The 12,075-nt window shown below is 44.1% G+C and overlaps 1 protein-coding gene across 2 annotated transcripts in view; it reads right to left on the reverse strand.

Moving 5' to 3' along the window:
• Positions 1–391: 391 nt before the first annotated feature.
• Positions 392–12,075, reverse strand: part of JMJD4 (jumonji domain containing 4) — a 28,885-nt gene continuing 17,201 nt past the window's right edge. Inside the window, exons 4-7 of one of the 2 annotated variants that reach the window (XM_063924524.1) lie at positions 4,842–4,967; positions 2,909–3,176; positions 1,886–2,032; positions 392–750 (exon numbers count right to left, since the gene is read on the reverse strand). In XM_063924524.1, coding sequence (XP_063780594.1) covers positions 442–750; positions 1,886–2,032; positions 2,909–3,176; positions 4,842–4,967 — 850 coding nt within the window. In that variant the 3' untranslated portion in view covers positions 392–441. The remainder of the gene's footprint in view (positions 751–1,885; positions 2,033–2,908; positions 3,177–4,841; positions 4,968–12,075) is intronic. The other variant, XM_063924525.1, reaches the window with a different exon arrangement.

The raw sequence follows: 12,075 nt of genomic DNA on the forward strand, positions 1-12,075 counted from the left end.
AGGTTAAAAAAACACGAATGACATCGACATCGGAATACGACAGCTTAGTAAATTAGTCGTAATAAATTCAAAAAGTTGCAATTTTACACTTTCGATGTCATTCGTGATTGAACTTTGACCTTTTTCCGAAAATTACGAATGTTAGTAAATTTACCCCAGTATTTACCCTGCACAGAAACAATATAACCCACCCAAATCTAACTGCACATGTTACATCTGCCCCACCTGCAGCATGGTTTTGCCCAATTGTTAACTTTTTTGGTTTGCTAACAACTGAATAACCCCCACATTGCGCTGTTAATTCTGGGATTCTCCATAATGCTACTTTCCGTTGCTAACATATCCAGATCTTTATACACGAATATCAAATGTTTTCTGTATCAGGAAGAAAGAAGATATAATATTATATTTATCTGTAAATAAATAGACAGGCGGTGTCTCCTAACAAGGCGACGGCTGCCGATCGATCAGCTTGTGCAGATGTGACAATAATTCCCCAGGAGGCGGATTTAAAGCCTCTTTGTCCACTTTTTGAAAGTCTTGATTGTTAATGAGTAAGAGCAAAATATCAGCAATTTTCCCGATATCGAAATGGGCATGTTGGGGACCGGGGGCCATTGTGTCCACAGACCCCTCCGGCGGGCAGTCCTGGGGGGCATTCTCCAGGTCCCGGATCCTGTGCTCTGCAATAGTTTTCAGGAAAGTATAAAACTCCTTATAATCGATGCCGGTGCACGATTTCATGATGACCTGTAAGAGAAACCAGATCCGGTCACCGCTGCGCATATTACCCCACCATACTGCGCATACCGTAGGTGGTCATTCCAAGTTGTTCACTCGCTAGCAGTTTTTAGCAGCTGTGCAAACGCTATGCCGCCGCCCACTGGGAGTGTATTTTAGCTTAGCAGAAGTGCGAACGAAAGGATCGCAGGGCGGCTACAAAGTTTTTTTGTGCAGTTTTACAGTAGCTCAAAACCTACTCAGCGCTTACGATGACTTCAGACTGTTCAGTTCCTGTTTTGACGTCACGAACACGCCCTGCGTTCTCCCAGCCATGCCTGCACTCCCTGAAAACAATCAGTTGACACCCAGAAACGCCCACTTCCTGTCAATCACTCTGCGTCCAGCAGTACGACTGAAAAGCATCGCTAGACCCTGTGTGAAACGACATAGTTCGTTGCAATAGTACGACGCGCGTGCTCATTACGTCGCATAAGTGCCTTTTTTTGATTCATCGCTGCACAGCGAACGAATGCAGCTAGCGATCAACTCGGAATGACCACCATTATCCTTTACTGTTCTCTAACAATTGTATTTGTTTCTATTATCAAAAGAACATCACAGACAAACAATACAGCAGAGACAAACGATGCGTAGTTAATATGCCAGCAGTGTGTGCGAGTGTCAGCTCCATGGTACAGTGCTGTGTATACAGCTGGTCAGTCATATAATCAGTAAATTAAGAGACCATAAATATTCACCAGCTACCCACGGGGCACAAACTGGGACAACAAATGTTATTGTACACCAGGGGTACTCAACATGAAGCCGTCCCAGCATGGGCGACAATTTGGTTTTGTTTGTGGCATCTTGTATGTTTCACCATATCTGAGCCAAATTAGTGGAAACGTGTACCCTGGCCAAGTTTCCGGCAAGGTTACTATTCCAAATTGTAGTCCACGTGGATGGTAAATGAAGAAAAAAATAACAACAAAAAAAAAACCTTCTGTTGCCCACGTGTGTAGACCATTGTCATGTCAATCCTTTGAACCTTTTTACCGGGCGACCTTCTGCATGTTGAACATTTGGGGGTAGACCGATTGACTGTCTATCTTTGTACTGTAGAGCTATCAACCGCATACCCTCAGCATGTCACACGTGTTACCTGACAGTGCGCGTCCCAGTCCTCCATGTTCTCCTTCCAGTCTCCGATCTCCTTCTGCACAGCCTCCAACTCTGCCTGAAGAAATCTCCACATCACGGACACGTTGCAACCGTTCACCCAGTTGTGGTTAATGGACACAGTATCTTCCTGGGAAACCAGACAAGCGTTTACATTCCGCACAGTTATAACCATCAGGGGCTATGTTATAAATCACCCAGCATGTCTAGGAGTCTATTTACCAGGAACCTTAATGGGCATACATCTGCTGGCATTGAATCTGCCTTTCTGAGGAGGGAACCCTCACCGTCTCCCCCTATAACATCACTGAGATCGTGCGTGGCTGATGGTGGTGGAAAGCGCTCTGTCACGCGTCACTGCCGGTTATAATCTCCGAGGACACCAGCTGAAGCCATGTTGGATATTAATTATACCCAACCACTGTAGTCCAGCGTTTGTATACACAATGATATTTACTTAGCTGATGCAGGAACCTGCTTAGGAGTTATCACTCTCTGTCCCTCATTAATCGCTAGCTGCATTTGTTCGCAGCGATCAGGCTAAAATATGGCAGTTCTGCGCATGTGGTGCAATGCGCACGCGCGACGTACGGGCACTACGAACTATGTCGTTTTGCATAGGGTCTAGCGAGGCATTTCAGCCGCACTGCTGGCCGCAGAGTGATTGACATGAAGGGGGCGTTTCTGGGTGGCAACTGACCGTTTTCAGGGAGTGTGCGGAAAAACACAGGCGTGGCCGGAATAGTCTGGAGTAATCGCAAGCGCTGAGTAGGTTATGAGTTACTCTGAAACTACACAAAAAATATTTGTAGCCGCTCTGCGATCCTTTCGTTAGCACTTCTGCTAAGCTAAGATACACTCCCAGTGGGCGGCGGCATAGCGTTTGCACGGCTGCTAAAAACTGCTAGCGAGCGAACAACTCGGAATGACCACCATTGTTGCTACAGGTGCATGGTTGAATACATTAGAACGTGTTCCTGTAACGGTGTAAGCTCTTGGGTCTCACCATGTTGTACACCTGATGGTGCCAGACGCTGGGCACAAAAATGATCTCCCCGGCTTCCTGTAAGACTTCCAGCGGCGGGCAGCACCTGTTATAATTTGGGTACAGGTTGGTATCCTGAAGGACCGGAGAAGTTACGTCATAAGGAAGACATCCGTGGCAGTCGCGAAGGTACTCCTCCTGCCCCGGCGGGAACAGGAGCCATTTCTTGCGGCCGCATATATTGGCTGACCAGCTGTAGGATCGGAAGACGTCGGCGTGGAACGGAGTCCTGTGTGCGCAGAAGATACACGATTGAGGTGATGGCAGAGACATTACATATCACCTGTTACACCTAAAGTAGCTGTAGGCCGTGTATGAAACGATTATATATATTACTAAATAATGTCCTATTTAATTGTAGATGGTATAGATTAAAATAAAAATTGTCGCACTCCTCTTTGTTCTTTAAATAGCAGAGCATTATCTACTTTACACCTAGTCTGTAGCAAATATATTTGTGTGTACACTATATGGGGAATATCTATCATTTAGTTTAGGTAATCACAGCAAAGGATGAGGAGGAATAAGGAACTATATATGATTAGTATATCCGTTTTATTCCTAGATGGTCAACATAAGCGTCACTGTAACAAGACATGAAATGGTTGGTTCATTATATTTGAGGCTTTTCTCACTTTCCTCCTCTCTCTTTGGCCCTCCCCCTTTTTTCCTCCCCCTTACTCCATCAATCTCTACCTTCCCCCCCAAAAAGTCTCCATCTTTCTCTCCTATGTGTTTTCCTTTCTCCCTCTGACACCCTTCCACATTCTTATTCTTCTTTCTCTTCCACCATGTTTCCTGCTTTTTTTTTTACTCTCAAAAAAAAAGTACACGCTGCTTTTCTCCCCGTCTTTCTCCTTCTTACATCTCTCTCTTCTTCTCCTCTGTCTTGATGTTTTTGTCCCCTTTCACTCTCTTGCCCTTCTCAGTGGTACCTACCCCACCGTCTCTCCACCCCTCTGTCTCTCTTGTTTCTACTATCTTCATACAGTCATCAGTCGAGTGCATGCTGCTGGTAACCTTTTGCAATGCATGCTGGGAATGGTAGTCTTTCCATCAGCTCTTGACCTACGCAAGACTTGGGTCAATGGACTGTGGCTGCCTTTGGTAGGCGGGGCTTAGCTGTCGCTACTGTCAGCTTAGGGAAAAAAGTCTGTGAGGATAAGTGCAATACAATACGCCCTATCTATAATACGTCATTCTTTTTCTATTATTATTTAAATAAAACTTGGTGGGAGGATACGCCGTACACATTAGGTGAGATGTGCACCAACACACCAACAGGATTACCTAATTTGTATCAGCGCTTGATTTTATTATATAGATAGGAGCACATGATACTGCCACCTACTGGACATAATGTGTTATTAACCATAACAAGCAGAAAAACTGTGTGTATGGTCATTTTGTCCTCAAATGAGAAAACAAAATTGTCTTGGTTCTGATACTGTTTAATAGCGTACTATAACATAAAAAATAATTAGCAAGCTGTGTGTCCCTGCATCAGATAAACATCTAATATCTTGCTAATGAAGGAAATACGTAGTCATGATTAGTTTTTCTTTTCTAGTTAGCCATTAAACAGTATGATATTAATGACCGCATAAGAAATCCTACTCAGTACTGTATTACACCAGATAGATTGTAAGTTCTAGGGGTTAGGCCCTTTGCTCCTTCTGTATCAATGCATGTTATTGTATTTTCATTGTGGTATGTTCTATATCCCATTGTACACTTCTTCTGAACATACTGGTGATATATAATACTGGTGATATATAATAATACTAATTATGTGTAGGATGAGATGCCGAAAATGACTCCTCTGAGAAAGCAATGAAATTAGTATATAGCGTGCACTATTGTACAGCAACAGTAAACCACAAGATGGCCGTACCAAGAGCCGGATGGCCCCATATAGACAAAGCGGTAATCATCCTGGGTTATGGCATCCCAGTATTCATTGAGCCAGTCTGATGAGAAGTACACTGGCGTGTCATATACATTCTCGCCCGGGAATTCTCTGTAAGAAAGAAGAGGGGCAAACTTAGCGGTTATTGCCAAGCAATTTTGAGACTGGGGTTGTACTGTTAAAAAACTCAATGTATCATTGTGTCCCAAGCACCACTAGTTTAAACAGTAATTAAAAGCAGACCATAATATGTACCAGTAAGAATATATATATAAGGAGGCAATTGATAAATAAATACATAGGAGAATTTTTGGTGTGAAATTATTTGCGGATAAATAAAAAAGGTCCAAAGGTGAGCCTACAGTTATTTCAGCTGCTGTGACATCATTGCCCCACCCCTGTGTATAAATGATCCAATCCATACGCGTCTGCCAGCTGTCACTCAAACTCTGACTGCTCAGCTAAAGAAGCTCCGCCCTTGTGGTATATTTCTGCACTGAGGTAATAGACAGTATGGGGACACAGTCCATGAAGTACAAATACTCCAGTTATCTCATGTACATTATTCCACTCAGTAATACACAGCCTTTGAAAAATATTTCTGCAAAATACATAGTTGTGGTAGACTTACCGTCGATAACTCTATTACTCCTAAGTCTACAGTACCGACAGGAGAAACATTGGGATATGAGGTAGCGTCAGCGAATTGGCACCAACGATCAAAGCTTTCGGTCTCCCAGAATGCAACAGGCCAGTCCCCTATATCCCCGCCTCCTGGCTGAGGCAAGTCAGTTGTTTCCCAAAGCTCAAGGCAGGAGCATCATAGAGAGCACTAATCAGGCGAGAAGAACACACATGCACACCCTTCCGTACAAGAAGGAAGAGGTTAGTAGGTGAAAGGATCCTCAAACCAGGTGCGTCAGGATGGGATCCCTGTGGATACTGTGGACTTAGGAGAAATAGAGATATGGACGGTAAGTTTACCATAACTACGTATTTCTCATGCAGGGTCCACAGGTTATCCACAGGATAAACATTGGGATGTCCCAAAGCAAATTTAGTGGTGGGGACGCTCCTGATTGGACAGGAGAATCCTTCACCCGAATTCAGTGTCCTGAGAGGCAAAGGTATCAAAGGCATAATGTCTAATGAATGTGTTAATGGAAGACCATGTGACTGCCTTACATATCTGTTCAGCTGAAGCATCACGTTGTGCTGCACAAGACGGACCTACCTTACGAGTAGAGTGAGCAGAGACATTAGCCAGAATAGGGAGATCAGCTTGAGAATATGCTTCTGAAATGGTCATCCGAAGCCACCTCGCCAGTGTCTGCTTGTCAGCAGACCATCCTCTCTTTTGAAATCCGTAGAGAACGAAGAGAGTGTCTGTTTTTCTGATGGCACTGCTACGATCCATATAGATCCTTAAGGCACGGACTAAGTCTAATTATGCATCTCCCATAGAAAGGTCAGGCCCTTGGAAAGCCGGGACTACAATTTCTTCGTTAAGGTGGAATTTAGACACTACGTTAGGAAGATAACCAGATTTGGTTCTGAGAACCGCTCTATCTGGATGAAAAATCAGAAAAGGAGGGCGACATAATAAGGCCCATAAATCTGAAACTCTTCTAGCTGAAGCAATAGCAAGCAGAAAGATCACTTTAGATGTCAGCCATTTAAGATCCACTTGCTTTAGTGGTTCAAATGGAGCAACTTAAAGTGCCTTTAGGTCTAAACTTAAATCCCAAGGCACTGTAGGAGGAACAAAAGGAGGTTGGATGTGAAGCATTCCCTGGAAAAAAGTGTGAACATCCTGTAGGTTAGCAATTTTCTTTTGGAACCATACAGTCAATGCTGACACCTGTACTCTCAAGGAAGCCACCCGTAGAGCTTTGTCCATTCCTGCCTGAAGGAAACTCTGAAAATCCTAGGGTCAAATTTCCGGTCACTGCACCAGTGAATATATATGCTTGCCATATTCGGTGATAAATGCGAGCTGAGGAAGGTTTCCTTGCTTTGAGCATTGTTTGAATTACCTGTTGTAAGAATCCTCTTGCTTTCAGGATGGAGGTCTCAAGAGCAACACCGTCAAAGACAGTCGATCCAGGTGCTTGTAATAGCAAGAACCCTGGGACAGTAGATCTGGACGTTGATGGAGTAGGAATGGAGCATCCATCGACAACCTCTGCAGATCTGTGTACCAATGTCTTCTGGGCCAAGCCGGAGCTTCATGGCGCTCTTTCCATGTTTTATCTTTCGCATCACCCTGGGCAACAGGGTGACCGGTGGAAACACATAGGCCAGATGAAAGTCCCATCTCACTGACAGTGCATCCACAAAGGTCACTTTGGGATCCTTGGTTCTTGACCCGTATGCGGGAACTTTTTTGTTCTGATGGGACGCCATGAGATCTATCTCCGGTAACCCCCACTTGACTACCAGAGTCTGGAAGACCTTGGGTTGTAAAGTCCATTCGTTTGCATGAATGGCGTGTTGCTGAGAAAATCCGCTTCCCAGTTTTGGATTCCCGGAATGAATATTGCGGACAAGGCTGGATGATGAAGTTCTGCCCACCTTAACGTGCGGCTTACCTCATTCATTGTTTTTTGGCTGCGAGTTCCTCCCTGATGATTGAGGTACGCTACTGCCGTTCCCCTAAAGGATGTCCTTTGCCTGAATGAGTGCCATAGATATGGCCCGAAGTTCCAATATATTTATTGGCAGGCAACTTTCTTCCTTGGTCCACTGCCCTTTGAAGCAACATTGTCAAAGTCAGAAAAATATCTCTATGCACACTGCCATATTTGCACCTCACCCATGTCCGTGCTGCGCATGCGTGCGCTCTCCCGTGAGTGCGCATACTCGCAGTTGCGTGCACCCGCGGGTGCTCAGTATGCGTATTTACGGTAGAGTGTATGTGTTCGTAGCGTGCGACTCATTCGTTACATATTTTTAATATATAATGCATTTTGTAGATCTTGGTCCCTTTGATAGATTCTGAAAGTTTAGTTAACATAGCATGTTCCTGAACAGAGAGATCCCTCTTTGTATTGTACGAAGGGTCTAACAGGGGTCATACAGTGGTGTTTGGTACCCATCGGAAGAGTATTTAAATAGCAATATTCCGGTGTTGGTCTGGAGCGGATTAATCGCTCGTGCGAATAGTTATGGACATAAGAAGTTTATGTCCATTTACTATTATTTGTTCTTACTTAGTCATGCGGCGGGAAACCCAGTATCCCACCCACCTGAACAGTTGGAAACAGTCACAGCCCACCTGTATGAATCAACCTATGACCTTTTGTTATAATGCGAAGCCGAATTCCTGTGTCCAATGAACAATGAGATTGTAGGGACCATTGAATTGTATTGTGTGTGGGGCATAAATAGGCAGGCCGACCATATCCAGTTCACTCTCTCTCTTCAACGGTTCTCATTGCTGATAATCGGGAGCTGGATATCGAGGCGCATGCGATCGTTTCCCCTTGTGCGTAAGTTTTCTCCGCAGTCATATTGTCTTGTTGTTATTGTGAGCCATCTCTCTCTCTCCATCTCTCTCTCTTCTCTTTCTCCCGTATTTTCCCTTAATTGTATTGTATTGTATTTCCTGTGTAGTTATCTGGTTAGTTAGTCTATGTTATATTGTAGTGTATCATTTGTACTGTGATTCCTTTTGCAAGTATAATATATATAATAGGTTTTGGACCCTAAGCCCAGGTATCTGTGTATTCCTTATAGTGTTAAGTAATCTCAGAGCGTCGGTGACGCTCAAACAGCTTTGTAGTTAAACAGGTTACACCAGGTTGCATTTACACACTATCACCACACTAAGGTTTACTGTATATTACGTTGTTAATGGTATAGATATAAAGGTTTAACGTTGTGAGCGTCTGCACCGCTGGTGATCTCCTCGTGGTCCCGAGCGTCCGCTACGCTATAGCGAATCATTACGTTAGTCGGCAGCCAATAGCGTGCCTGCCTGTGATCTCTGGGCCGTAAGCGAACGTGACGCTTGAGTGTCTCGACTACGGCTGAGCGATCGTTACGCAACTTGCGTACCCTTACGGTACTTCTTACGTAGATAGCGTACAGTGTTCTTAGACCTCTTAAAGTGTTTTATATACGATAAATATTTAGCTTTATCAATTGGGAGCTCGTCCAGTCCTTCACACATCTCTGCTAGGTAATATCAGCAGACATTACCCATCAACAAAGGGCGGGAGGTTATATTCCTCGTAGTGCTGACGGGATAAGCGTCTGCTTCGCTTAGGTAAAGGGTGCTGAAGGAATCCGGGAACCGGAGGTAAGAACAACACGCTAGTGTCTTTTAAAATTGTTTATTTTTCTGTCTTGCGTACACACGCACGCACACATATATATATCTGCATTTCTTTTTCATTTGTGTATTTTCGTATATCACTCTCCTGTTTGCCAGTTTTATAGTTGATAAACGTGCTAAAAGAGATTTGCCGTTATTTCATAGTTTAAGAGTAGAAGTAATATAGTTAAAGTATAGACAAACACACAGGTTTGCCTGGGAGTTAAGGCGAAGACAGTGTGGTGTGTGGTAGATGATCAAGGATCAATCTACATTGATAAAAGTATAAATTGTGTTACGGTGGATCTTTGCTTTGCGTACACGTGTCTCTAACAAAGACTTGCGTACGCAATCCAAGGGCCGACGCACGCAGCGTATATTACGCAACGGAGCGTCCGGTTACGCCCACGTAACTCAAAGCACAAGTGTTGTTTTAACAGGCGGTAAATAACGCAACGCGGTAAATAACGCAACGCGGTAAATAACGCGAGGCGAGAAATAACGCAAGTCTATTTTTGGGTGTCCGAAATTTAAATTAACAGATCCTTCTCCTAATTGGTAACACATCTGGTCTAAAGAAAATTTCTGCGCAGAAATAGAAATAGAAACAAAAGTGTACATGTGATGAGTGAGTGTTTTTGTATTACATAAGTTTATATAACTTTGAGGTTGAACCACAAGAAAAGTCGAGTTCTCGTGAGGTACATACGTGTAAGTGACGTACATGGTGGCTAGGGAGGCATCTCTGGTTAAACATAAAATTTGAGCATTAGAGTATAGCAGACCAGGAGGTCATACTGTAACTAGACCAGGAGGTCATACTGTAACAGACCAGGAGGTCATAACAGACTAGCAGGTCCAGGTACAGCAGACAAGGAAGTCCGCTATAAATAGAGAAAAGAGCACAACCCCGGGGGTTGGTGCGAAACCCATATAGGCCATTAAAGCTCTGGCTGAAGGAATTCGCAGCCGAAATTTTCGATTCCGTTGGTCGCTCCATACATAAGATTAGTTGCTTATGTACTGAACGATTGTACCGCACGTAATTGTGTACATTAGTTAGTAATCTGACCTAGTACCATTAGAGTAAAGGGGTCACAAACGCTATTTGTACACTCTAACGTGATTTGTGTAATTTTTTTTATTTTAAGGGAGGTTCGCTGGTCACTCAGGAACTATCCAACAACCAATAGTTACTGGAAAGAGTAAGTGTTCTGCGGATATCCCTCGCATGTTCCAGTAAATAGAGGTTCATAGGTGCCCTGGGTCGAGTACGCCAGCGCCAAGGCGGTGTGTAGGTCGTATTGGTCGACGTGGGCGAGTGAGTGGGGTACTCGGTAAACCGCCACCGTCAGCCTATTTTGAGCATCCTGGTTTGCGTAAGGGTTGGTTGAATAAAGCAACACCTTCGAACTATGGGGGCCACTTGTTCAGGTAGGGGGCGATCAACCTCGGTTCGGGTTGATTCAGTGAACCGACCAGTCGGGTCGGCACGATATGTGATGTGTGAAAAATATGGGTCACACACAGAAATGTTATGTGATGAATGGGAGAGAATGACGGTACATGACGGGGAGAAATTCCCAAGAGTAGGTAGCTTCAGCTCAGAAGTGTTAACAAATTTAAGGAGGAGGATATGTCTCATTAAGTCAGCAAAGAGACGAATCCAGCATTATGATTATTTACAGTTGTGGCAACAGGAAGGTGAGATACAGAGAGGTTTGGCTCAGGCGGCGGGATCTGGCTCGGTCAGGAAACTGATAGCCACGGCCCCGCCGCCACCATATATAGCGGGAGAGAAGTTGATTGCGGAGAAAGACGCACTGAGGTGTAACACACAATCACTTAGTAACTGTGTAAATGTTAAGGATAATGTTAACCCATTAACCCATGCAAGTATTAACCCGTGCAAGTTGTACCCTGTTTTGAACTTTCCCCAGGAGTGTGATCAAGAAGACGATTCGGCAACAATATCAGCGCTCTCTCTAGCGGCCACCATATCAGAAACCACAGTAGGAACTGCTCCACCCCCGAGATTAGTAACAAAGGCCCCTAGCGGAGGGATAGGTGAGGTTGTGTCAACGGGTAAGTACGGCACCATACCTTATGTTGAAACTATTTCACCACAGGCTGTAGAATCTACACACGATGAGGTTGTTAGAGTTAATCCTGTTAAGGTAATAGTAGTTCCCAATGGGAAAACAGACACATCAGGAGTCACACCCGTTAGAAACATTGCCATGTACACTCCATTCTCCCGAATGGAATTAAGAACCATAGTGTCCGAATTCCCTGACCCCAGAAAAGATTTAGTTGCTAGCCAAAAATACATCAGGGATCTAGGAAACACTGTAGAGCCCAACAATAAAGATTGGCAGATATTGCTGAGAGCATGTTTACCCTCCAATGTCGACGCAGCTCAATTTTTAGCTGACTGTGGATTAGATCAGGATGTACCTCTTACAGATGTGTACAACAAAGAAAATGTAAAAAGAATAAGTTTACAGTTAAAAGAGTATTTCCCAGCGGTAGTTAAATGGAACAAGATATTCTCCATTAAACAAAAAGAGTCAGAAACAGCTGCAATATTTTCACAGAGCATTGTTAGACATGGCAAGGTACACAGGCATAGAGGACATTAAAACCAACACAAACCATCGAGAAGTAGCAGTATCGGTACTAATGGATGGTTTGAAAGAAACATTAAAGGCAAGGGTCCAGACCACACAACCATGTTGGCGAGGACTGTCGGTGGCTACTTTGAGAGAGGCTGCTATTGATCACGATAGGAACATCACCAGACACAGGGAACAACAAGGTGATAAATTAATGGCCGTAAGTATACAGGCCCTGACCACAAGGCAGCCTTTGTATAAATCACCAAACCCTGTGGGTAAGTCA

Source organism: Pseudophryne corroboree, chromosome 5 (genome assembly GCF_028390025.1).
Source record: "Pseudophryne corroboree isolate aPseCor3 chromosome 5, aPseCor3.hap2, whole genome shotgun sequence".
Lineage (NCBI taxonomy): Eukaryota > Metazoa > Chordata > Amphibia > Anura > Myobatrachidae > Pseudophryne > Pseudophryne corroboree.